Source organism: Anolis carolinensis, chromosome 1 (genome assembly GCF_035594765.1).
Source record: "Anolis carolinensis isolate JA03-04 chromosome 1, rAnoCar3.1.pri, whole genome shotgun sequence".
Classification (NCBI taxonomy): Eukaryota; Metazoa; Chordata; class Lepidosauria; order Squamata; family Dactyloidae; genus Anolis; species Anolis carolinensis.
This window is the reverse complement of record NC_085841.1, coordinates 798361-825082: the sequence shown is the minus strand read 5'-3', so window position 1 is coordinate 825082 and position 26722 is coordinate 798361. Positions and strand designations below refer to the sequence as shown.

The window sequence follows — 26722 nt, the reverse complement described above, 5'->3', positions numbered from 1 at the left end:
TAAAACGTGGCAAAAGAAAAAGCCCGAATGCCGCTGAGGAGGATGGCTTGGTGGTTCTTTCAACAACCTGTTGTCTGTGTGGTTGGACTACACCTCTGACCCACCAGGCAGACTTTGAGATGCAGGAAAGGCAAACTGGGCCACTGTGTTGGCCTGGATGAGGGTGAACAAACAGACTTAATCCCGACAAGACAGAGGTCCTCCAGGTCAGTCGTACGTCTGATCGGGGTATTGGGTGGCAACCTGTGCTTGACGGGGTCGCACTCCCCCTGAAGGCGCAGGTCCGCAGCTTGGGGGTCCTCCTGGATTCGGGGCTGACGCTTGAGGCTCAGGTGTCGGCCGTGGCTGGGAGGGCCTTTGCACAATTAAAACTTGTGCGCCAGTTGCGACCATACATCGAGAAGTCTGATCTGACCATGGTGGTCCATGCCTTAGTTACCTCTAGACTGGACTATTGCAATGCGCTCTACGTGGGGCTGCCTTTGAAGACGGCTCGGAAATTGCAACTAGTACAACGCTCGGCAGCCAGGTTTCTAACTGGAGCAAATTACAGGGCGCGTTCAACGCCCCTGTTTAAGGAGCTCCACTGGCTGCCGTTTATTTTCCGGGCCCAATTCAAGGTGCAGGTTATCACCTACAAAGCCCTAAATGGTTTGGGACCCACCTACCTTAGAGACCGCATCTCCCCCTATGAACCCGCACGATCTCTTCGCTCATCGGGGGAGGCCCTCCTCTCACTCCCACCACCCTCGCAGTCGCGGTTGGTGGGGACGAGAGAGAGGGCCTTCTCCGTCGTGGCCCCCCGGCTTTGGAACTCGCTCCCTAGAGAGATCAGGCAGGCCCCTACCCTCCTCTCCTTCCGAAGGAGCTTAAAAATCTGGCTCTTCCAAAAGGCCTTTGACACTTAATTTGTTGTTGGACTGATCTATCTGCCCATTTTATAATAGCCCCATTCTTGAGGTGTTGCCAATGTTATTTTGCACTTTATTGTCCATTTCAACCGTGAAATACCTTCCCCATTCTGTACTGGGTTTTATGAATTAGTCTCCTGTTTTAATATTGTATGCTTCATGTCAATTTTATCGATTGTTTTACTGATAATTGAGGTTTTATTGGTATAATTGTTTTATTGTTGTTTCATTGATATTTGATTGTTTTATCGGGCTAGGCCCCATGTAAGCTGCCCCGAGTCCCTTCAGGGAGATGGGGCGGGTTATAAAAATAAAGTTATTATTATTATTATAAAAGCCAAGAGTTGTCTGGCTATTGACAGTGCTGCAGGGAAGGAACTGCTGGGGGGGAAAACCCACTAAGAGATAAGGGAAAAGAGCTTTTATGCTGACAAGTGGGGAGGTGAGGAGGAATTTCTCTGCTGGAGAGGGATGCACAGATGGCAGAAGCCATTACGGACCAAAAATGGGTGGAGAATAGAAAAAGGGCTATGGTCTGAGCTGTGGGGAGAGGGATGGCCCTGGGCCTGTGTGGAGAGAGAGGCGGAAGCAAGATGCACACGGGCAATTCCTCAGACAATGCACAGACACACATGCCAGCCTGGGAGAACCCGCTTCCTGGGAAGGCTTTGGGAAGCCAGTGGAATTCATCCCCATTCCCAGCTCCAAGGCATCCCCCGCCTCACCTCTCCATCTCGGTGCACCACAAGATGTCTTCTTTCTCGTTCATGAAGACAGGGAAGTGCTGGTCCTTGCCTTGCTTGATGGAGTTGGAGCGAGTGGTGATGGTTCGGACTTTGCTGAACTGGAACAAACACACAAACCCGAAAAGCCAACATTAGGGGGTCCTGGCTCTTTTTCTCCTGCCAAGATGAGCGTCTCCCTCTGTGCATTTGGGCTCCCAGGGGCCCCACTTTCTTGCAGGCTGAGAGGGAAGGCCCTTCTATCACTAGCCACCGTGTGGAAATGGCAATGCAATAGGAAGCCCCTGTATTCCCTAGGGAGGAGGGTGATATGAGAAGCAGGGAAGGGCACCCCTTTCCTGACAATCCTGCAGACTCTTCCTTGGCCCCATGGCACACCCTTTCAGCATGGCTTCCCACTCTCACCTTGGCTATCCTGCCATGCTCCAGACACTCCTGCAGTTCCAGCTTATCATTCACAGTTGAAGCCAGTGGCCTGGAGAGAGAACAAGAGACCCGTAGATTGGCATTTCAACAAGCCCAATCCTTCTACCTCCAATAAACTCCCAGTGCAATGGCCCTACACCCACAACTTCTGTCCTTGCATTATTTCCTCTTTCTATTCACAAAGCTTGAGTTGTAATTACTGAAGTGTGCATTTTGTCATTTCAAATATCAGGGAGCATTTGGGTGGCATTGTGCGGTACAAACTGAACCTGTCTTTTATGCGTTAACATTGTTAACGCCCCTTTCCTCCAGTAAGCTCAAGGCAGCCCACATGGCTGTTCTCCTCCCTCCTACCCTGTTTCCCCTAAAATAAGACATCCTCAGAAAATAAGACCTAGTAGAAGTTTTGCTGAATTGCTAAATATAAGGCCTCCCCTGAAAGTAAGACCTAGCAAAGGTTTTGTTTGGAAGCATGCCTGCCAAACAGAACACCAGATCATACAGGTTTGGTAAATGTATGTACCATAGATTGTTGTACATGGAAATAATGGTAGTAACAAGAAATTCTTGACTGGATTCACAGTTTGTCTGGTTCTGCTGGTTTGTGATGACAACTACTGTACAGGATATAATAAATGTTCATTTTTTTTGTTCAACAATAAATGTGAATTCTTCTTCATGGAAAAATAAGGCATCCCCTGAAAATAAGACCTAGAGCATCTTTGGGAGCAAAAATTAATATAAGACACTGTCTTATTTTCGGGGAAACACGGTATTTGCCCAATTTTGCCCACAAGTGAAGTAGGATGTAGAGAAAAATATTGAGTGGCTCAAGGTCTCCCAATGAGTTTCATGCCCCAGACCTGCACGCTGGGCCCATTCACATGACATAATATAATACTATGACTGCACTTTAACTGCCATGGTTCCATCCTACAGGATCCTGGGATCTGCAGTTTGTGGAGGTTCATTTAGAACTCTCAAGCAGAGCGCTTTATTGCCTCATCAAACTACTAATTCCAGGATGCGGCAGGATGCGGCCTGGGAAGCTGAAGGAGAAATAAAATGCCAGTGTGTAGTATGAGAAGACCCTCCCTAACAAGTGTGCCACACTTTCTTCTCATCCTCGGCCACATGGTAACCAAGACTAGAACCCAGATCTCCACAGCCCACTGTGAGGCTTTTATATATGGAAACTGCCAGCTTCTCATTTTTAAATGTCTACATTCCACCTTCACTTGCACAGAGCCCCAGACAAGGCTCACAAAAAATCAATAGATAAACTTAACATCAAAAGCAATCAGTGAATAAAACCTTCATTGAAAAAGACATAAGAACTCTGAAGTTGTCAAACAAAACAACACAATCAAAGAAATGGGATAAACTTCAAAGAAACTCCAAAACATGGCAACAGAAAAAGCTCTGAAGCCTTTGCCAAAACTCTATCAGGGGAACAGAAAGGGGGAGAGATAGTAAGCAATGGGCACCTGTGTGGCTGGCCCGCACCTCTGACCCACCTGTTCATGCCGGGCAGGTTCCCCCAGAAGTAGCGGGCTCTGTGCGCTGCGGAGACCTCTTTGGCATCGATCATCACGGGGTTGGACTGCAGGGAGAAAGAAACAGGGCGGCTGCTTTGTACTGTTTTTAAGTCACTTTTAATTATTGTTGGCTTTTAAGAGGTTTCGAGATGTTATTGACAGTTCAGTCACATTCTGATGTCAACCCTCTACATGTCTTAGCTACACCACCTCAAATCCCACTCTTGGGTAGGGGAGATGAGACAGGGACATAGCTAATGATTACAATGTTGGCGAAGATGTTAATAAGAAAGCTTCCTGTTCCTCATCCCCAATCTGCTGGCCTTTCTAATCCCCACAACGCTTTCCAGGGACTCTCAAAGATGGCCCTCTCTGCCTCATCTCTTCCAGTGTATTTTGCAGGAGAGGCAATGATAACAATTGTAAAACCTACCTCCAACACCCCGCCTTTTAAGGGCGTAATAATAATAATAATAATAATAATAATAATAATAATAATAATAATAATAAAAAACTTTATTTATACCCCGCCACCATCTCCCCAACGGGGACTCAGGGCGGCTTACATGGGGCCATGCCCAGAACAATACAATATAACAAAATATAATAGAACAACAAATCATAGCACATTAAACAACACAATAAAAGAAAACATACACTACATTAAACAAGATCAAAGAACAATAAAACCAAGGGCGGGCCACATGAACACTAGATTAAAACTCGAGGTGAGAAAGGAAGTAGGAGTAAAAACCACAGAGGACAGGATCATAAAGTGGCGGTGCAATCTGGAGGACAAATATTGAAGGAGAGCAGCAAAAGGGATGTATGTAGTGATTACTCTCCAAAGGCACAACGGAAGAGCCATGTTTTCAGGTCTTTCTTAAAGGCTGCTAGTGTGGGGGCTTGCCTAATCTCACCGGGCAGTGAGTTCCACAATCGGGGGGCCACAGCAGAGAAGGCGTATCTGCACTCCTGACTGATAACCTTCACCTCATCCCCAAATCCAACCAAGATACTGAGACTGGATAATGACCAGTGCATGGATTCAAAATCCAGCCCTTCCTGAGCAGGCCCTTACACTGAGCAATGGGTTCCAACAGTGAGGTTCTAGTGCTCCCTGGTGGCTTGGTGGGCCTGGTCTGGGCTTGGCCCGGGCCAACAGAGACAGCAAGGCAGATTCTATCTTCTGGCAGGGATTGCAGGAAGTAAGGTGCCTGTCTTAGATAGTTCTGACCTGACGATGCTAGTGGGGAGAGATGCTGCTTTCTTCCCATTGCCCACTGCTTTCCCTCAAACCCAGTCCGTATTTATGATGGGCACAATCCTGCTGCCCCTGCCCCATCCTGCCTTCCTTTTTGCCTGGGGGGAAAGCCCCTCACCTCACCTCACCTCTAGGAAACGAGAGATGTCCCTTTTGTCGCTGACACCCATGGCCACCACGTTCTCAAAGAGCCAGAAGAAGGGCCGCTCATCCCCTTCTTTGGGCCGGGCCTCATGCAGGAGGCGGTAGAACTCAAAGAAGAGCCGTCCGGTGCCCTCTGGGTCAGGAAGAAAGGCAGCAAGCAGTCAGTCAGTGCTCACAAACTAGGCCTGAAAAGGCAAATGTCAGCCCAAAGCGTCTTTCTTGCCATGAGCTTCTAGAGTGGAGTGAGCGATGATGAGAACTGTAATCCACACATGCTAGCTTTTGTTTGAATTTCTCTTTGGCAATTTCTCCCTTTTTCCCATTTCTTGTACGTGTCCCTTTTAAATCTTAGCTCACCTGGGTGTTCCCTAGACACTCCCATTTCTCCTCCCCATTGGAACTGATTAAAATCCAATTTTCTAACTTTTCAGAAACTTCCACTCCGGTCTCTTTTAGTATTCCTGACCATGGGATCATACTCAGTTTTCCCATATGTTTATTGAAATCCACTTTCTTAAAGATGAGATTGTGTGTGTGTGATTACGCTTGACCTCTGCTTTCCACTGTAAAATAAACTCCAAGAACATGGTGATTCCTACCTAGGGATCCCACCACTTCCACTCCTTCAACCAGGTTGTCACTGCTGGTCAAGATCAGCTCCTTACTTCTGGGACATCATGAACTCCTACTTGCAAGAATACTTTCTCCCTCTACTTTAGGTTTTGGGCCCTTCTTATTCCAAAAGTCCTAGTGAGTATGTAAATGGTCAAGAGTTGTGGGAGTTCAAAGCCCCATATCTCTGGACTATTGCTGTGAGAAGCACTGCTCTAGTCTTTCTTTGGTCTACGAATTTTATTTCTGCAACACAAAACCGGTTCCAAGATTTCTTCACAGATGAGGACCATCCTTTCGAAGTTGAAATTTAAACTTTTCCTTGTTTAGCCTCAATGCTTTATCTATTAAGTGCTTTTCTCATTCCCCCTTCTGCACTCAACAGTCACAGGGGTTAAAGGCATGGCGAGTGGATGTGATTAGTAGAATCACAGAGTTGGAAAAGACACCATGGGCCCCATTCTGCCTTCATGTGGGAAAAGCACAAAGTACCTTCAACAGATGGACATCCAGCCTCGGCTTAAAAACTTCTAGAGAAGGAGCCTCCACCGCCCTCTGAGGCAGAGAGTTCCACTGCTGAACAGCTCTTCTTACAGTAGAATTATAGAATAGTAGAGTTGGAAGAGACCTCATGGGCTATCCAGTCCAACCCGCTGCCAAGTAGCACGAAATCATTCAAAGCACCCCCGACAGATGGCCATCCAGCCTCTATTCATTTACCTGAATAAATGTTGTTGTTTTTTTGGTCAGGAAGTTCTTTCTAATGTTCAATGGAATCTCCTTTCCTGCCATTTAAACCCATGGCTCCATTGAGTCCTAGTCTCAAGCACTGCAGAAAGGAAGTCTGCTCCCTCTTCCTTATCCTTCACCTAACCCCAGGTTGTATTCCTTGGCAAAGCTGGAGTGAGGAAGAGAGACTCCTCTGTCACTCAGTGTCTATGAAGTGACCCAATAGAAGGACATAACCTTAGCATTATCCAGCAGAGGTGGCACCTACCATAAAGGCCTTTCCTGGCCGGATTGACGATGGAGAGGTCATTGCAGGGGCTGCCTCCAATCACCAGGTCAAAAGGGCCCCATTCCTGTATCTGTAACAGGGAGACGGATGTTAGGCCTGCCGTGCTGTAAAGGGCTGGACCCATTGCACTGACGCAAAGGGAAGCCGATGACCCAACCGCTCCTCCCGGCCCCCACAGTGCTCCACGTACGTGTTTCTGGGTGACATTGCGGACGTCCCCCACATACATGATCTTGCCCTGGTGCCGGACCATTCCGACTGTGATGGAGTCTTCGCACACCTCGGAGGCAATGTACCGATCCACCTGGATGCCCAGGTCCTTTAGCACCAGCAGGCCTGGTGAACATGAAAGAGAAAGACAGGGTTTCTATCACCGGCCACTCCTCGTAGGCCAGGCTAGCTAGCCTTGACGGAAAGGAGAGGTACAAGGCTCACCTGTGGCGATGCCGTCGAAAAGGGAGAGCACCCGGATGGGCTTCCTCCGTTCAGCTGGGACGGGTGGGTAAACCTTTGGTGGGTCCTGGAAAAACAAGAGTAGCAGCCGTGTGAGGTGGCCAGAGTGAAGAAAGCCTTTAGCCAAAGCAAGTCAAAGGAGTGAAACAATGGACTCCAGATGCTAACAGAGAAGAGGCCCAGTAAGTGCAGGTCTGGTGACAGAAAGTGACCGTCTGGCTGAGTGTGGAGGCACCAAGGAAACCAACAGAGAGGGGGGACAACTCGAGGCCTCCTGAGCCGTCCCAGTGGCTAGATGTCTAGGAACCTGTCTGTGTTTATCCATCGTGGTCCCACCCAGCCACTACTGTAGCCCCAACCAAACTCACAAACTCTTGGTCGTGGTTGTTGGCGAAAAACATCTGGAGGCGCGAGGGCCAGTCGTCACGCCGCCGGAGCAGGCCGTAGATGCCCTTGTGGCCGCACATGTAGCAGTTCCAGGGGTCCTCCTTGATGGCGGCCTGAGCAGCACCAGGGCCCACCAGCAGGTCCACGCACTCCACGCAGAAGCACCTGGGCCGGCAGAGCAAAACAGGTCAGGGCTGCTGTTTTTATAACCAAGCTTGGCTACCTATTATTAACCCACTACTAAGACACTCACCCGGCAGATCAGCCCAATTCCATGTAAAGTTTTTACTAGGTGACAATTTCCCCCATGTGGCTTTGGCTGTTGCCAGGTTTCTTTCCGAGGTAGCCAGGATAAGACAACTTCCTGTATCAGACTCAGGCTGAAACCTGTCCTGTATCTATTTGCAATGTTCTTACCCTTGTAATTGATCTTGGCAGCTTTTTAATCTGTTTGTAGTTGTGCACCTTTTACCATTCAGCAAACCGGGTCTTTGGACCATTAATAAAGTTTTGGCTGATTGATTGAGATCAGGGGCTATGTCCGGAAGGGGCTTTGGGTCTTGGCAGTGGGGAGTGAGGCTGAGCGCCAGGGAGGGGAGGCCCTGACTGGTACCCGCGGCCAGGGGTGGTCTGGAGCTCGGGGGGGGGGGGCTTTTCTGGTGAGCAAAGGGGCTGCCTCCTGCCTCTCTGGGCCCAGGCTGTCATGAATGACAGTCATCCTGAACACAGACAGAAAAGACCAAGCTGTTCCTTCACTGTGGGTCCAGCCAGTGGAGCCCCAGTTAATAATCTGGCTGCAGCTCTCTGAACGAACTGAAGTTCCAAACTATCTAACAAAGGCAGCCCCATGTAGAGCGTTGAAGTAATCCAGGGGGGATTTCACTAAGGTGTGGACTGCCATGGCCAAATCTGGCACCTCAAGGTATGGGCACAGCTGGCACACAAGTTTTAATTGTGCAAAAGTCCTCCCGTCCACCACTGAAGTTCCAGGTTCAGTGCCGAGTCTAGGACTCCAAACTGCCTACCTGTGTCGTCAAGGGGAATGTGACCCCATCCAGCATAGTCTATATCTCTATACCCTGATCTGCCTTCTGAGTGATCAAGAGCACCTCTGCATTGTCAGGATCCAGTTCCAACTTATTAGCCCTCATCCAGGCCATTACTGATGACAGCCACCAGTTCAGGATCAGGATGGCATCCTTGGCTTTTGGTGGAAAGGAGTAATAGAGTTGGGTGGTCTCTGCAAATATGTGACACTAAATTCCAAAACTCTGGGTGATCTCACCCAGCCGTTTCATGTAGATATTAAATAGCATTGGGGAATGAATAAAACCTTGAGTGACTCCATAGGCCGCAGACTAGGGAGTCGAACAGGAGTCCCCTAGCACCACCTTCTGAGTCTGGTCCCCTAGGAAGGAGCGGAACCACTGTAAAACTGCCTCATAGTCCCATTCCAGAGAGACAGCTCAGAAGGATACCATGGTCAATGGTATCGAATGCCACTGAGAGATCCAAGAGAACCAACAGGGACACACTCCCCCTGTTTAGCACTCTTCATAGATCACCCACCAAGGCGACCAATTCTGTCTCTGTTCCACGGCCAGGTCTGAAACCAGATTGAGATGGATCTAGATAATCGGCTTCATCAAAGAAGCTTTGGAGCTGAGAGGCCAAATGGTCACTGCTGTCCTCTCTTATAAACAAGAAAGTGAAAGAGGTGTGTATGTGTGACTGGAGGCCATCGGTGCAGGGAATTCCCTTTCTTAGCTCCGTTTCCTTCCCTCACCACACCCTGCTCACCGGCAGCAGTTGTTGTTCCCACACATGAGGACTTCACGGCCGCCGCAGCAGATGGTGCAGTAGGACTGGTAGCCGTCATCATCGTACTGGTAGGCGCACTCCAAAAAGCAGTTCTAAGGAGCAGGTGGGGTGGGAGGAGAGACAAGGACATTTCTGGAGAGTGTTGCCAGGTAGAGAGAAGAACCTCCCTTCCTATCCACTATCCACCTGTGAAAAAGTGCATTACGTGACATCAACAAGGAAGGCAGGAACCTCCGTTTACAGACGTGGAAGGAGACATCAGCTTCCCCAGTGCCATGGCAAGTCTTCACAGCAGTGACAGACCTTGAACCCCTGTCTCTCAAGCTCACCATATAGAGGGGAAGAGTAACGCATTCAGACAGTGTGAATGTTGCAGTTAATCACCTTAATTAGCATTGGAAAGGTTCATCTCCTGGCTATTTCTGCCTGGGGGCATCCTTTGTTCAGAGTCATTAGCTGCCCTTGGAACTCTTCTGTTTTCAGAGTGTTGCTTCTCATTTACTGTTCTGATTTTTGAGTTTTTAAATACTGGTAGCCAGATTCACACTGGCTTTCCAACTGACAAAGAGTTCTTCTCACACCTCAGACTTTCCACAGATATATATAAAGCTTCCTTGTTTAGTTTCTCCATACCTCACAACCTCTGAGGATGCCTGCCATAGATGTGGGCAAAACGTCAGGAGAGAATACTTCTGGAACATAGCCATACAGCCCGGAAAACATACAACAATCCTGTGATCCCGGCCATTAAAGCCTTCGACAACACATATTCTCAATTCACTTTTGACATGATGAATACGATAAAATCCAGTTATTCTGACTGCTAGTGAAAGCCCATGTGGCCCTGCTTTTAAGCCACCCCACCTGAGTGCTGACACTGGGGCCAGCACCTCCGCCTTCCCTGCCCCACAACCAAGCCTCCTCCCCACTCCTACTCCTACTCCCTCCACCCCAGGCCCTGGGGGCTTCCAAACCACCTACTCTCCCCTTCCCCCTTCCTACCTTGCAGTTTTGGCACATTCCTCCAATGAAAAGGGGATGTTCAAGGGTGACATTGAGGCTTCCACAGGAGATGCAGATATCTAGAACACAGGCAGGTGCAGATGGCAAGACAGGAGAGAAAGGAGAAGCATGGGCCAAGGCTGGAGAGAGCCGTGCGAGCCGTCCTCCCCTCCCTATACTTATCGGCTATGCCAGAAAGCCATTCTGGCCCCTTTTGGTTGGACCGGTTAGAGGTGGTGACTGGGAGGTGGCACAAGAGACGCTCCCTGGTTGGCAATGTCTGAGCAATGGGGTAATTACAAAATGCCCAGCTCAGGGTGGGGAGAGATGCGTGCCCTGTCCCCCGAGTGGAAATCTCCCTCAGGCTCAACCGCTCTGTCACATTCAGTGGTGGATGGTTCCACTCACTCACTGCCCATGAAGCGAATGTGTAAGACAGGTGCCTTGTGATCTTAAGAAGCAAGCACCTTGGGCAAATTAGGAGTGTCTCTGATTGTAATTCAATAAGCATATTTCTATAGGGGCAATGGTGAGGCAAGAGCAGCACACCCGCTGGGAATCACAGCATCACTTGTCCACACTCACCTTCAATGTTCCTGCACTTCTGTCGAACCTCATATACAAGGCGCTCTGGAAGGGAAGAAGGCGCATTATAGGGGGGGGCGCTTTGGAGACACACACATACCCCATTTAATGAGTAAATATCCTGCCTCCATCCTGGTACATGATTCAAGGGGCCTCTCTAAAGCCCGGCAGGCTCTTCTGTGTCGGAGGATGACCCAGGAGCCATGAGAGCAACCAGGGGAGGGCAGGAAAATTGCCTCATTTCGTTTTGGACTTCAACTACATGCTCTAGGGCAGGCATGGCCCAACATGTCTGCCCCTAGACCAGTGGTTCTCAAATGTTTTTTGACCTCCAACTCCCAGAAATCCGAACAGCTGATAAACTGGTTGGGATTTCTGGGAGTTGCAGATCAAAACATCTGGGGACCCCAGGCTGAGAACCATTGACCTAGAGCATGGCCCCATCTCCAGACCTGAGGCCAGCCGCCCCTCTGGGAGCTCCACCTCCCTCCTTGGGCCTACCTCTGGTGCGCTCGTCTATGATCTCCTTGACCTTGGGCTTCTCGGCTGTGCTTTTCCTCGGCTTTTTGGCTGGCGGGGGAGGCGCATAGGCGGCAGCTTCAGGCTCCACCCACATCTCGGTGTAAACTTCTTTGTAGGGGTTGCGCTCCTCTGGGAGACGGCAGAGAAAGAGAGAGAGGAGGGGAGCATCAGCATGGAGCAAGAACGGTATCCTCAGGAATCAAGCATGCCTTGGGCCCTTCAACTGGGGAGCTCCTCTCCCTTAGCGCATTGCCGGCCGGAGGACTCCCCACCATGTACTGTGTTTCGGAGAATTTTGGACTTCGGAAAGGCATGACCTTGTTAGAAATCATAACCTTTTGGAAAAATTATGCCATAACCTTTTGGGAACTGGAAATCTCCGTAACATTTTGGAAAATGGCATTCACCACCATTTTGGGAAAATCAGGAATCAGAAGAGTTAAACACTCACTTGAGTCAACCTTCTCCTTATATCCACTAGGATTCATGCAAGGCAATTAGGTTTCTCAGCTGTTAAACTGATATACCTAGATATCTCTATGAACTGTTAGGGACAAAGATATGCAATTGCACAAACATATACATCAGAGTTTCAGAAGTATTCTTTCAGCTGCCCAAAAACATCTACTCTCCCGTAAAACATCTTGCTTTAAATCATGCTGTCAAGAGACAAAAATAAGCAGTCTTCCTGAAAAGTAACATAGTTGGTTTATTCACAAACATCATGTATTCAGCATACAGGTACTTTGCTTATCAGTCCAGTTACACATAGGATTTGAAGTAATTTCTCTGTGCAGGTAACACAAAGAATAGTCTAAAGCATCTCTGTGTTTTGAGAGTCTAATAGAGTCTCTGTATAATCCGAAAGTTCAATGGAGTCTGAGTCCTGAACAATCTCAGATCTGGTCACACCGTCTGCAGCCCCTCCCACAACTTAGAGTTAAGGAAAACTGCATACCAACACACACATATACAATGTATAAAATATGCATTTTATACAAACAAATAACTAGTGGAGGCTTGAAGAAGGTTGCTATTTCCAACACTGGATATATGTTGAGCACCAAGGGCTCAGCTTCCAACTGATCCCTATCCCTTTCCTGGAGGGTTCAAGACCTGGAGGGGCAGAAATCTACCCTTGTCCCCCCTCCCACCCAAGCCAAGGAAAGGCCCAACAAGGCCTGGGCGAGATGTCACCATACTGTTCTGACCCATCTTTGGTCCAGGCCCTCTAACGCAAATACCCCTTGGCCAGCCCCCCATGCACTACCTTCTGGTGGCTCCAGGCCCTTTGGGCCGGATGGCTGGAAGCCCCCCAGGGCCCATTCAATCATCTGCTTGTTCTGGATCTCCACTGCTTTGGAGGTGTCAGTCTCATCGTTCTCTGGGCAGGAGGGGAAGATCTTGCCTGATCTGCTGCTGGCCACCTGAAGCGAGGGAGGGAGAAAAAGAGGGAGAAAGATGTGTGTGGGTTGCGGAAAGTCAGGAAGGGCACATTCCCCCTTCCCTCCAACTCCAATTCTGGATCTTCTTCCCTTCTCCTTGGCCACCAAAGATAGGGCGCTGGGCATTGGAGTGTGGCTGGCACTCCTACCAGTCTGAAAGGAAGCCTGGGGTTGAGAGGGACTTTTGTCTTTCCTCTTCCTTTTTAGCATGCAGCTTGGCTCACTGACACAAACAACTCAAACCACTTACTCTCAAAGCCTTCCTCTATGTACTTGGCAAACTAAGTCCAGGCTGAGGAGACAAATAAAGCTAGAGTCTGAACGTTCTCTGAACGCATGGGGTGCCCTTTTTCCCTCCCAGATCCCCCCTTCTGCCTCCTTTCGCTCACAGGGCAGCCGGCCAGTGTGAGCTCCGCAGGCCCCGCTCTCTTACCTGGAGCACCTCGTAGATGGCCTTCCGGTACATGGGCTGCTTGTTGTACGTGGCCTGGTGGAAGGCGTTGGCGAAGGAGCTGAGCGGGAGCAGCTTCTCTACACAGACCTGCCAGGAAGAGAGAAGGGGGGTCAGAGGCACAGAGTCTTCTGCCCTGCAAAATCCCCTTTTCCCCAAGGGACCCGTTGCTAGGCTTTGATTGGATATGCAAAACCACAAATAACATCAAACCCTATTAAAACGAAGGACTTCTGGCCCAAGAATACCACAGTGTCATGTTGGAGGAAGTTACAGCTGGTCCAACGTTCGGCCGCCAGACTAATAACGGGGGCGAGTTACAGGGAGAGATCTACTCCCCTGTTTAAGGAGCTCCACTGGCTGCCGTTCATCTTCCGGTCCCAATTCAAGGTGCAGACCATCATTTATAAAGCCCTAAACGGTTTGGGACCCGCCTACCTTCGTGACCGTATCTCCTACCATAAACCTGCCCGACCTCTCCGATCATCAGGGGAGGCCCTCCTGTCGCCACTGCCTGTATCCCAGACCCGCCTTGTAGGAACAAGGGAGAGGGCCTTTTCTGCGGTGGCCCCTCGCTTGTGGAACTCGCTGCCCATTGAAATCAGGCAAGCCCCCACCCTTTTAGCCTTCAGGAAAGATTTAAAAACATGGCTCTTCCGGTGTGCTTTCGGAGAGTAAATGTTCTATGCTACTCCCCCCCGATATTTATCCTCTAGACTGGTTCACTATCTGATGTCCCATCCCTCGAGGTTTTATTCTGATCCCTTTCTCACCCAGAGTTTTAATTTTTAATCTAGTTTTTAAATGTAGTATTCATGCGGCCCGCTCGTGTTATATTGCTGTTTTGATCTTATGTTGTACTGTTTATTTTATGTAATGTATTATTTAATTGTATTATGTTATGGTTTATTGTATTGCCTTGGGCATGGCCCCATGTAAGCCGCCCCGAGTCCCCATTGGGGAGATGGTGGCGGGGTATAAATAAAGTTTATTATTATTATTATTATTATTATTATTATTATTATTATTATTATTATTCTGTCAGGCTTGGATAAATGGAACTGCAGAGACTGGTCATACTGTCAGGGAATGTGGGAGTTGAAGTCCAAAGCACCTGGAGGGAGGGCCAAAGTTTGCCCATGCCTGCTATAACTAATGCTGTGTAATGTGTTAATGAACAAGTAATAAGGAAATAAGGTAGGAAGGCTATAAGGCCCTTCCTCAGGCTCCAGAATATATTTCTGTTGTACAGGTTGAGCATTCCTTATCCAAAATACTTGGGAGCAGTTATGGTTATGGTCCCAACTGATTATAATCCAATAGTCCAATATGGCCCATGTGGTCTCTTCCAATTCTATTATATGCAATGCCTCCTTTCCCTTCCCGTGCTCTGTAGAATGTATTTGCACTAGATGACTGTATTAGCTTTAGGCACATCAGCTGGCATTGCTCCATCCTATGGAATTCTGGCAATTATAGTTTGATAAGGAGTATGGACTTGTATTATCAAAGGCTTTCACAGCCAGAATCACTGAGGTATTGTGCAGTTTTTAAAAAAATAATTATGGTTATTGGTTCTTGTTGAACACGGTCTGATGGAGCCTCAATGCTACTGGTTTTCTTTTATGTTCAACTGTGTTTTATACAGATTGTTTTATGATGTTTTTTATTTTATCAGTAGTTTCATTATAATTGATTGTTACTTTTATATATGATGTATGTTTGGACTTTCTACCTCATATGTAAGCCATCCCGAGTCCCTTCAGGGAGATGATGGTGGGGTATAAAAATAATGCTATTATTATTATTGACAGAAAGACATAGTATGACACAGCAAACAAGATATATATGCTGGATTTCAAATCACAGAATCACAAGTCGAATACTTGTTGTTGTTGTTGTTGTTGTTGTTGTTGTTATTATTATTATTATTATTTCCGGGCTGTATGGCCAATGTGCCCTAGCACATTGTCCCCTGGAGGAGAAGAGCAGTATATAAATTTAATAAAATAAATAAATAAAAAATAGCAATATTTTCTTCTGACATTTTGCCTGCATCTCTGGCTGGATTCTCTGAAGATGCCAGCCACAGATGCAGGCGAAACGTCAGGAGAAAATGCTACTAGAACACACTGGACATACAGCAAGAAAACAGACAACACTTCGAGCATGGAATTTTCTGCAGAAAGGTTCTTGAAATCTTTGCCAGGGAATTATAATTCTTTCCCTGAACTAAATCCCGCAGCATCCCATAGGATGGAGCTGTGGGCACCAGAAGGGTATGAAACTCAGGTGCCAGTCCTATGCAGGTGCTGCTCTGCTTCACGTCCCACACTGTCCACTTACCACAGAGAACTTCCCGTCCCCGAACCACATGACCCAGCGGGTGCCCTCCGCGGCCCGACTCCGGCCGGTCATCCACCAGGAGACGATGCGTCCCGGCCACCAGGAGAAGCCCCGCAGCTTCCCCCAGACCAGCTCTCCGATGCCGAAGCCCCGGCCGTCCTGTGGAAGGGAAGAGAAGAGAAGATGGTCACAGAATCTCAGGGCTGCATAAGCACAAACATAAGGGTCTCTTCCTCCACCACTGCGCCTCTTCAACGGAAGAAGGCGTAATTGCAAATATCTGCAAGCAGGAGATACAGGGAGAAGTGCCTCACCTCGTACTCCGGCTCGTCGTCGGCCGTTTTGGACATGCCCTTGTCAGCGGCATCGGGCCCCAGAGGCTCCGGGGTGGTGGCCACATTGGGGGAGGCCGGGTCAGTGGGCTGCTGGGAGGCCGGGGGGCTGGCCTCCTCCTCCTTCTGGGGTTCGCTCCGTGGCAGCGCCTCCTCCACTGCGTTCATCCCGGCAATGACTTTGGCCTTCTTCTCAGCCTGAAGGATGGGACCAAAGGAGACAGAAAAGGGTCCTGAGAATGTTGTAAATAGCAACCTTCTTCAAGCCTCCACTAGTTATTGGTTTATATATAATTCGGATTGCTTACTGTATCGTATATGTGTGTATTGGTATGCAGTTTTACTTAGCTCTATGTTGTGGGCAGGGCTGCAGACCATGTGATTAGATCTGGGATTCTTCAGGACTCAGACTCCATTTTAGAAACAGTATGCTTTTAGAAGTCAGTAGGAACAATATGTTGTACAGAAGCCATGAGACTTTCAATGTAGAAACAGAAACTCTATTAGATTCTCAGAACAGAGAGATGCTTTAGATCAGCGTTTCTCAACCTGGGGGTTGGAACCCTGGGGGGTCGCGAGGGGGTGTCAGAGGGATCCCCAAAACAAAGATGCCCTGTGTTACCTACACAGAGAAACTACTTCAAATCCTATATGTAACTGGACTGATAAGCAAAGTACCTGTATGCTGAATACATGAAGTTTGTGAGTAAACCAACTATGTTATTTTAAAGAAGTCTGCTCTTTAAAGAAGTTGGCCCATGCCTGGCCCAGGTGATTTCATAGAATCATTTGGATGGTAATGACACAACACACAAAGCACTGATGTGAATGAAAGGCTTTCTTTGCACACATTTGTGGGAGTTTGGTCATCCAACTATGCCAGTTTGAATCTAGCTTCAAGCTGCATACAACGGTCAGTGTAGAAGGGGGTTTACCTCTGAGTAAAATGCGTGTATGTCTGCGCTGCAAGCTCAAAGCAAACAGGTCTGACTACCGACGCTTCCTCTCTGTTTGTTCATTTTACTAAAGTATTAAACTAAAAGATCCCTGGAATAAAATCGGTATAAGCCATCCAAAATCTAAAATAGTAGGAACAACTGTAACACATCAGACAATTCAATCATATGCAAGCTGAATCATCTTTTAAAAAGCAGTCTAAAACTAGGTATGTTTGCAAAGCAAAGTATCTTCTGTTTTAGGACAAATTCAAACAGTCCTGCAGATACGCACAACCAGACCTTCTGTTATACAGGCCCATCTACACTGCAGAGTTAATGCAGTTTGACACCACGATGGTTCAATTCTATGCAATACTGAGAGGTGTGGTTCGACAAGGTTTGCTGAAAAGTGCTCATAGGTGCAGGTATATAGTATTTGAGGAAAAACAGATAAACAAATCATGTTGGCAGAGCGAGTGTGTAAAAGGACAAAGGTGGAGAACTGGTTTTGCATCAAGTTCAAATAGAGATGTACAAGGAGAGTAGAAGGATGTTTCCAAGAATGTGGTATATGGGGAAAGGTATGCATAGCTTTGATTCAAGACCAGTGTACACAAATCATGGTTTCTTTTCAATACACTGCTAACTAATTTGTCAACACAATGTCCACTCCAGGAGGATCACTACCTATGATTTCACTTACCCACATCCAACAAAATATTTCTATCTTATGTATTTAACGTTATTTTTATCCTGTGTTTCTCCCTATACAAGCCATCCCAGAGTTACAAACATCTGATTTGTAAATGACTCCTAGTTAAGAATGGGGCTGAGACCACAGGAAGCGAGAGGATTCTCCCCCTTGAAAGAGAAATTCACTCTTGGAAGAGTTATTATCATGGGGAAAAGGGGTCTCCACTGAAGCTTTCTCACCAATCTTTGTTTTTACAATAAGCCACATTTTGCAAAATCCAATGATCAAAGGGGTAGAAAGTGGGGTGAAACAGGGGCACAGACAGAATAACAAACATCACAAGAGTGTTCATCCTTCCCTATGTTACCCAAAGCATGCATGCATGCGTATGTATGTATAGCACACCTACAAAACCTCTCTTGTCTGTATAGGTAGAAGTCACTTTGGGGGGGATTCCCATTTCTAATGCCTAATTTGTGCCCATCTGCCTTCTGGCACAGAAAACGTCCTGTTGGTGGCTATTTGCAGGAGGGAAACCAAGGCACTGACAGGCCCAAATGCCCACACACTGCATGAGAGGCAGGATTCAAACTCTCAACTCCCAGTCAGTCCTATTCCCCTCTGTTCAATTGGCCTCTCACTGCACTGATGGGTGTGGGTTCAAGGTCTGGCTCTGGATGTGGTCCTCTTATGGCCACAGTTCCATGGACATGGCAGGTTGCCAGGTGCTCCAACAACAAATAGGAGCCTTACATGGGCCCTCCCACCCCAACTCCTTTTGCAAAACAACAAGATGAAATTAGAAAGATATAGAGAAGTGGCCAAAAGGTGGCATCTGGACACTGAGGAAGTGCAAGATGCCGCCAGAGGTAGGAACATCTCCAAGGCTAGAAGAGACAAGGGCCCAAGGTCTCCATGGACCTTTGGAGTCTGCAAGGTTCACAGAATCATAAGGGTTGGAAGGAACCCCAAGGTCCATCCAGCTCCACTCCCTTCTACCAGGCAGAAAGCCACAATCCAAACATTCTCGACAGATAGCCATCCATCCTCTGCTTTAAAAACCCAAGGAAGGAGACATCAGTGGACTCCCAGGCAGCAGCACATTCCATTGTCAAATAGCTTTGACCATCAGGAGGTTTTTCCTAATGTTTAGATGTGATCTCTTTCCGGTAATTTTGAGCCCATGCTTCCATTGTGTCCCAGTCTTTATAGCAGTAGAAAGCAAGCTTTCCCCCTCCTCCTCCATGTGCCTTCCTTTCAAATATTCAAGCATGGCTCTCATGTCCCCTTCTCTCAGCCTTGTATTCCGCGGTGAAACCTCCCTAAGTGGCTCCTCAGAGGGATTCATAGACCTTTGACCATTTTGGCCGCCCTTCTTTTTGTGGGTCTTTACACCGAACAGCAGGTGCGTGTCCCTTGTATCCGAGCCCCTCTGCTCTCTCCAAAACCCCACTCAACCCTTTCAAAGCCCAGACCAGGAGCAGGCATGCAATCTTTTGGAATCTGCAGAGGAAACCTCACAGGCCTTGCTAAACCCTCCTATGGGCAAAGCCCCATGGTGGGCCAAGCTCCAAATGGCAAGGGCAAACCTCACTGGGTTCCCCAATGCTCCTCTGGCTCTAAGTTGCTTGTTTTGCTGTTCGAAAGGCACCTTGTATGCCTTTCAAATGTGTGCAAAATGAAGCATCAAAGGAAAGGCAAGCAGATGTTTCCCTGGGCAGCTCTGCAGTTCCTCTCAAGGAAAACCACACACACCTGGCAACCTGTGGAGTGGCCACTGATCTGGCCAGCTGCATTGAAGTGAACACACACGCCACAAACAGCCCTGCACCTCCTATATTCGTGCACACGGCACATCCTTCCTTCCTTCCTTGGGGGTTCCCTTGAAATCCTCCCTAGCAACAGAAAGAAAATGGCCTCTCTGACAAATGAGGCGCCTGCCAAACCCAGCTCAATTCGGCTAGGTGGCCGATGCAGCCCTTCCCAAGTCTGCAAAGGCTTCACTTGACTTGAAAACACCCGAGGTTTCAGAGAATTCCAGTGCAACGCTTCTTCCGTTTGCTCAGTTAACAGTCCAGCTGTTTTTAGGGGGCTAAAAGGGCACAGAAACCAGATCAATACACAATGTTTTGGATGGACTGTCTACAAGGGAGAGTCACAGCCTTATCTTGCTGGTCCTTTGGCCTGAGAAGCAAAGGAATGGTCTCGGCAACAGTCCCAAGGGTATGGCAAGCCGGAGATGCTCAAATATGGACTGTTTTATGGGTTTAGGAAGCCTGGCACATTCTGGGATGCAAGGGAAGGCCGGGGCAATTCTCTTCTGAGAAAGTCTTGTCTAGAAAGCCCTGTGAAAGGTGTCGGAGACAACTTGAAAGCACATAGCAACAGCAAAAGGTATAAATATCCAAAAGGCATCTGTCAGACCTGAACTATTACTTCCAGTGAACAGTGGCAATCTCTGCTAAACTCTTTCATTTTCTGAAGTGTGTTGGTTTCATCCTTATTGTGCTTTAATGCTGTTTTATTTTAATTCTGAGTCTTTATGGTCTGCTCAAGATCACAGAATCTCAAGAGTTGCAAGAGACCTGATGGGCCATCCAGTCCAACCCCATTCTGCTAAGAATCAGGAAAATCTCATTCAAAGCACCAACGACAGATGGCCATCCAGCCTCTGTTTAAAAGCCTCCAAAGAAGAAGCCTCCACCACACTCTGAGGCAGAGAGTTCCACTGCTGAAAAGCTCTCTCACACACAGGAAGTTCTTTCTCGTGTTCAGGTGGAATCTCATTTCCTGTCGTTTGTAGCCTTTCTTCCATTGTGTCCTAATCTCCAGGGCAGCAGAAAACATGCTTGCTCCCTCCTCCCTCTGACTTCCCCTCCTATCTTGATCCATGGCCCTCATCATGTCTCTTCTCTGCCTTCTCTTCTGCAGGCTAAACATGCCCAGCTCTTTCAGCTGCTCCTCATAGGACTTGTTCTTCAGACCCCTGATCCTTTGAGTTGCCCTCCTCTGGACACCTTCCAGCTTAGAGTCAACATCTCCCTTCAATTGTGGTGCCCAGAACGGGGCACAATGTGATTCCAGGTAAAGTGGTCTAACCAAGGCAGGATAGATGAGAGGAGGAGCTGGACTTCCCTGGATCTAGGCACTAGGCTCCTACTGATGCAAGACAAAATCCCATTGGCTTTTTTGCCTCCGCTCATGTTCCCCTTCCTCCTCATGAGAACTCCAAGATCTTTTCCCCATATCCTGCTGTCAAGCCAGGCATCCATCGCCCCCCATTCTGTCTCTTTGTGTTTCCTTTTTTTCTGCCTAAGTGGAGTCTCTTGCATTTGTCCCTTTGAACTTTGGCCAAGCATCTCTCTAATTTGTTAAGATGGTTTTGAATTCTGCTCCTGTCTTCTGGAGTCTTGGCTCTCCCTCCTCATTTGGTCCCGTCTGCAAACTTGATGATCCTTCCTGCTAACCCTTCATCTAAGTCATTAATAAAAACGCTGAACAGAACCGGGCCCAGGACACAACCCTGCTGATGGCACTCCACTCCTCACTTCTTTCCAGGATGAAGATGAAGCATCGGGGAGAATCACCCTCTGGCTTCATTCACTTAGCCAATTACAGATCCTCCTAACCGTAGTCTCGCCTAGCCCACATTTGACTAGTTTCCTTGCCGGAAGGTTTATTTATTTCGTGTCAAAAGCATTGGTACAGCAAAATACATTTCAAATAATGGAAATAAAATAAAAAAAGAAAAGAAATCACAAGCAACTAAATAGTTTTTAGTTGCTTGTGAAATCACAAGCAATCACAAGCAACTAAATAGTTTTTAGTTGCCGGAAGGTCATGGGGGACCTTATTGAAGGAAGGCCTTCCTGAAATCCAGACATGCGCCATCCACAGCATTTCCTGCATCGACCCAACTCTATTGAAATAACCACCTGGGTCAAGAATGAGCCTCACTGCAATCAAATGTCTTTAACTTTTGCAGCCCTTTTAGTTAATGTTTCTGGGCTAATTAATGATCCAAGTCCCTCCTTTTATGAGAAAATACTTCCAAGGGATCAGCAATTGTTTTCACTTTGTTGAGGGGATGTTGTAGAAGGCAACAGCGATTTTCCCACCTGAAACGGTGGCTCGAGCACCGGTTTTGGAGTGAAGGAGGTTTGGGTATGAATGCCCCAGAAATCCAGTCCTTTGGCCAAACCCACCTCGCAAGGAGGATGTGCTTGAACCCCTTGAAAAAAAGGCAGGGAAAGAAAGGCCTCCTGGAAAGTCCCACCTTAATAACATTACAGGGCTAAGCCGCTGTTTACAAACTGCCCTACTGTCTGGGCCCCCGACAGAGAAAGTGTTCATTAAAGCCAGCCCAGCGGGGAAGGCCGCTGTGCAAAAGGGGGCAGCCTTGTGCCTCTGGAAACCTTTCCAGCGAAGCCTCCTGTTCCAATGGAAACACCCAGAAAAGGCTCAGAAACTCCCTCCAAAACTGCCATAGAAAATTCCTAGCAAGGGAAGAGGAGGCGGATCTCCCCAGGGGTTGTTTTAGGAATTGGGGGCCTGAAGGGAGAGAGAAATGACCATCTACAAAGGACTTTGGAAGGAGGGTCCTTTGTAGAGACGCTCCTTTTCTCTCCTGTATCCAAAGTGACCCCAAACATCTCTGGCTGTAAAATGACGCTGAATGGGGAAAGGGGCCGGCCGATCGGTGGCTGAAAAGAGACAGAAGTGGTCCAGGGCTTTCTGATGCAGCAAGGGTTTCCCTCCCAAATTGCCAGGGATCAGCACCGCATTTGTGCTCATCTCATCAACTGCAATTGTCCCTTCCTCTCCTGGCAACTCCTCAACAACTGGCAACTGGTGGCTTGTGAGCCAGTTACCCATCTCCAGGCCAATGGTTTTGAGCAGCACCAGCCAGTTCAGGGCTCAAACTGGCCTGTGATTCCACGTAAACGTTAGGAAGAATGTCCTGAGATTAAGAGCAGTGGAAATGCTGATGATCTTGCCATCACTGTCCAAGCAGGAAACTTTGAAATGGTTGAACAAAAGCTCTCTGAAGCTTTAAGTGCTCTTACTGCCTATTCCTAATTCATCTAAAACGCAGACGTGTGCTGTTCACCTTAAGAACAGACAAGAATCTCAAGCTCTGAGGATGACCTGGGAAGGAATCCCACTGGAGCATTGCAGCACACCATAATACCTGGGAGTAACTCTGGACTGTGCTCTGACTTACAAGAAGCACTGCTTGACTATTGGGCCGGGCTGTGGCGCAGCTGGCTAGTAACCAGCTGTAATAAATCACTACTGACCGAGAGGTCATGAGTTCAAAGCCCGGGTCGGGTTAAGCCCCCGACCATTAAATAGCCCGGCTTGCTGTTGACCTATGCAGCCCCGAAAGACAGTTGCATCTGTCAAGTAGGGAAATTTAGGTACGCTTTATGCGGGAGGCTAATTTAACTAATTTACAACATCATAAAACTGCCAGCAAAACACGAGGAAAGGAATGAGGAAGTACAGCCACTAGTGGACAGTGAAGCAACAGCTTCCCCTGTGGCCGGAATCGTGAAGCTGGAAAAAAAAGTTTAATGCCTCTGTGTCTGTCTATATATGTTGTTTGTTGGCATTGAATATTTGCCATATATGTGTTCATTGTAATCCGCCCTGAGTCCCCTTCGAGGTGAGAAGGGCAGAATATAAATACTGTAAATAAATAAATAAATAAATATCACGCAAAAAGTGGGTGATAGAAACAATATCATACGAAAGCTGACCGGCACAACCTGGGGATTACAACCAGGCACAGTGAAGACATCTGCCCTTGCACTTTGCTACTCTACTGCTGAATACTCATATCCAGTGTGGAATACATCTCACCATGTTAAAACAGTGTATGTTACTCTTAATGATACATGCTATATCATCACAGGATGTCTACGCCCAACACCGCTGGAGACATTATAGTGTTTCGCCGGTATTGCACCACCTGACGTCTATCAGGAAGTAGCAGCCAGCAATGAAAAGACCAAGGCAGTGACATTTCCGGCCCAACTTCTGTTCGTCTATCAGCCAGCACACCAAGAACTTAAATCAAGAAATAGCTTCTTAAGATCTATAAAGATACTCACAGGAACACCTCAGCAAGCAAGAGTCCAAAAGTAGCAGGGTAAAACCCGGAACCTCAACCCATGGCTGATACCAAATTAGAGACTCCCTTATGGGCACACAGAAGACAGGGCAAGGCGCTGAACAGATTGCGCTCTGGCACCACGAGATGCAGAGCCAACCTTAAAAAATGGAGCCACAAAGTGGATTCCATGACATGCGATTGTGGAGAAGAACAAACCACAGACCACCTATTACAATGTAGTCTGAGTCTTGCCACATGCACAATGGAGGACCTTCTTACAGTGACGCCAGAGACACTTCAAGTGGCAGCTACTGCTCAAAGGGCATCTAGTATCATGACAAGATTTTTAAAACTTTGTTTGTGTTTTTAAATATATTACAACTGTACCCTCAGTTCGTTTCTGACACACAAATAAATAAGAGGAAAATTGACTGCAATGGAGTCTGGTGGAGTCCCCTTCTCAGGAGGTTCTTAAGCGGAGGCTGGACGGGCATCTGTTGGGGATGCTCTGATTGGGTGCTCTTGCCTAGCAGAAGGGATTGGACTGGACGGACCCCGGGGTCTTTTCCAACTCTATGAGTTAGGAACCTCTCTGGACTAGAAGGACAACAGAGATGCTGATGAAGGATAAGCCAGAAGGAGCGCAGGGGTGCTCTGGAGCATTTTCAAGACAGATGCACCAATCTGAGGCTGGAGACAAGCTCCAACCTCCAGTGGGAGAGAACCAGGCCAACAGGCTTCATCTGCACACTCTGGTCTCTGTCCAAAAGCAAGGCCAACATGGAGGAGATACCAACACAGGGCAAATGGTGCTCAGAGCCCACCCTCAGCCCTGCACCTGGAATCACAGCTGGAAGAGACTGCATGGGCCCTCTAGTCCAATCCCTTCTGCCAGGCAGGAAAAGCACAGACAAAGTTCCCCCTACAAATAGTCAACCAGCCCCTGCTTAAAAGCCTCCAAGGAAGGAGCTTCTACTATACTCTGAAGCAGAGAGTTCCACTGCTGAACAGCTCTTAAAGTCAGGAAGTTCTTCCTAATGTTCAGGTGGAATCTCCTTTGCTGTCGTTTGAAGCCATGGCCCCATTGAGTCCTAGTCTCCAGGGCAGCTGAAAACAAGTCCTGCTCCCTCTTCCTTACAACTTCCTTTCACATCTTGACCCATGGCCCTCATCATGTTTCCTCTCAACCTTCTCTTCTGCAAGCTAAACAGACCCAGCTTTTAAAGATGTTCCTCACAGGGATTCATAGTCTCCAAAACTTTGATCCTTTTAGTTGCCCTCTTCCTCTGGACACCTTCCAGCTTACAGTCAATGTCTCTCTGAAATTGTGGGGCCCAGAATTGGGCCCAGACTTATTCCAGGTGGGGTGTAACCATGGCAGAAGAGAAGGGCACCACGATTTCCCTTGTTCTGGACACTATATTCTTTTGGATGCAGCCCATAATCCCTCTGGCAAAATCCCACTGATATTGGGACTGGCATCAGGTCATTTCAAGCAACCCAAGGAAGCTGAAGGGTACAAAAACCCTAGAAGTGAAATGCAAGAAACGAAAGCACGGGACCCCTTTTCCCTCCTGCAAAGGCAAGACTGTGGTTCAAAGGGGAGGGGGGTACAGCCTGCAAACAAGGTTCCTGTCTCCCCAAAGTTTGAATCATAGAATAGTAGAGTTGGAAGAGACCTCATTGGCCATCCAGTCCAACCCCCTGTCAAGTAGCAGGAAATCACGTTAAAAGCACCCCTGACAGATGGCCATCCAGCCTCTGCTTAAAAGCCTCCAAAGAAGGAGCCTCCACCACAGTCCGGGGCAGAGAGTTCCACTGCTGAACAGCTCTTCTCACAGTGAGGAAGTTCTTCCTGATGTTCAGGTGGAATCTCCTTTCTTTCCTGTAGTTTGAAGCCCTTGTTCCATTGCGTCCTAGTCTGCAGGGCAGCAGAACACAAGCTTGCTCCCTCCTCCCTATGACTTCCCTTCACGTATTTGTACATGGCTATCATGTCTCCTCTCAGCCTTTAAGCTCTTTAATGCCCAGCTCTTTAAGCCGCTCCTCATAGGGCTTGTTCTCCAGACCTTTGATCAGTCTCCAAATTCCTGTCCTTCCAGAGAGTGAGGCCTTGAAAATATCTCCTTGCTAGAATCCCACTTTCTATTTGCTGCTTGAATTCCCGGAGTCCTTCTGCCTACTCCCCAGAAGCTGTACCAATTGAGCCACTGATAACAATCTCTTTGGGGTCAAATGGGTTTTCTGCAAACCCTAAAGAGCAGGCTTTGCTTCTTTGGGCAAAGAGGCGAAAGCGAATGCAAAGTTGAGCAACACATTCCTCTGCGAAATTACCTGTCTTGCTCTGGGGGGGAGAGAGGGCTGCTCCTCTCTTGCTCAAGAAGAATAGCCCGAAGAGGGGCCATTAAGCCCCCTCCTCTCCCACTGAGAGAGAGAAAGAAAGCACTATTGTCCTTTTCTGCCAGGGAAACAATCCTTGGGGTGGGACCGGCTCTCTTTCTGCAAAGAAATGCCATGCACTTTTCATGTGGCGTGCAACACTTTCATCTTTTCCACGCTCCCCCCCCCCCCCCACTTATTATGTTTTCAGCATGTTGTAAACTGTTTAAACTTTGTAGTCGTAGCAGAACTGTGGAGGGTTTGGAGATCTGGAAAACGGATGCCCTGCTCTGCCACAAGCTTAAGGTTGCCAAGACGTTAAAGCAGGCCTGGGCAAGCTTCGGCCCTCCAGGTGTTTTGGACTTCAACTCCCACAATTCCTAACAACCGGTAGGCTGTTAGGAATTGTGGGAGTTGAAGTCCAAAACACCTGGAGGGGCCAAGTTGGCCCATGCTTGTAGTAGTGGATAGATAGCATTGCTTTAGTGGCACATATTATACACATCTACTTTTCGGGGTGTTATTTCTGCTCTTTCATTGAGTTTACTATGAACCTTTCTGGGTGATTATTGGCATGTGACACTCTCCCAGGG

General features: G+C 47.9%; 1 protein-coding gene across 4 annotated transcripts in view; it reads right to left on the bottom strand.

The window, feature by feature from the left end:
* The window catches only part of dnmt3a (DNA methyltransferase 3 alpha), a 200699-nt gene that overhangs the window by 4636 nt on the left and 169341 nt on the right, over window positions 1–26722 (bottom strand). For 2 of the 4 annotated variants that reach the window (XM_062968931.1, XM_062968945.1), the window contains 16 exons: window positions 15983–16198; window positions 15669–15827; window positions 13305–13412; window positions 12697–12853; window positions 11406–11555; window positions 10905–10949; window positions 10320–10399; window positions 9297–9409; window positions 7478–7661; window positions 7092–7176; window positions 6847–6992; window positions 6636–6726; window positions 5011–5159; window positions 3568–3683; window positions 2060–2129; window positions 1637–1755 (listed from right to left, as the gene is read on the bottom strand). In XM_062968931.1, coding sequence (XP_062825001.1) covers window positions 1637–1755; window positions 2060–2129; window positions 3568–3683; window positions 5011–5159; window positions 6636–6726; window positions 6847–6992; window positions 7092–7176; window positions 7478–7661; window positions 9297–9409; window positions 10320–10399; window positions 10905–10949; window positions 11406–11555; window positions 12697–12853; window positions 13305–13412; window positions 15669–15827; window positions 15983–16198 — 1988 coding nt within the window. The remainder of the gene's footprint in view (window positions 1–1636; window positions 1756–2059; window positions 2130–3567; window positions 3684–5010; window positions 5160–6635; window positions 6727–6846; window positions 6993–7091; window positions 7177–7477; window positions 7662–9296; window positions 9410–10319; window positions 10400–10904; window positions 10950–11405; window positions 11556–12696; window positions 12854–13304; window positions 13413–15668; window positions 15828–15982; window positions 16199–26722) is intronic. The other 2 variants (XM_062968934.1, XM_062968951.1) reach the window with 1 other exon arrangement.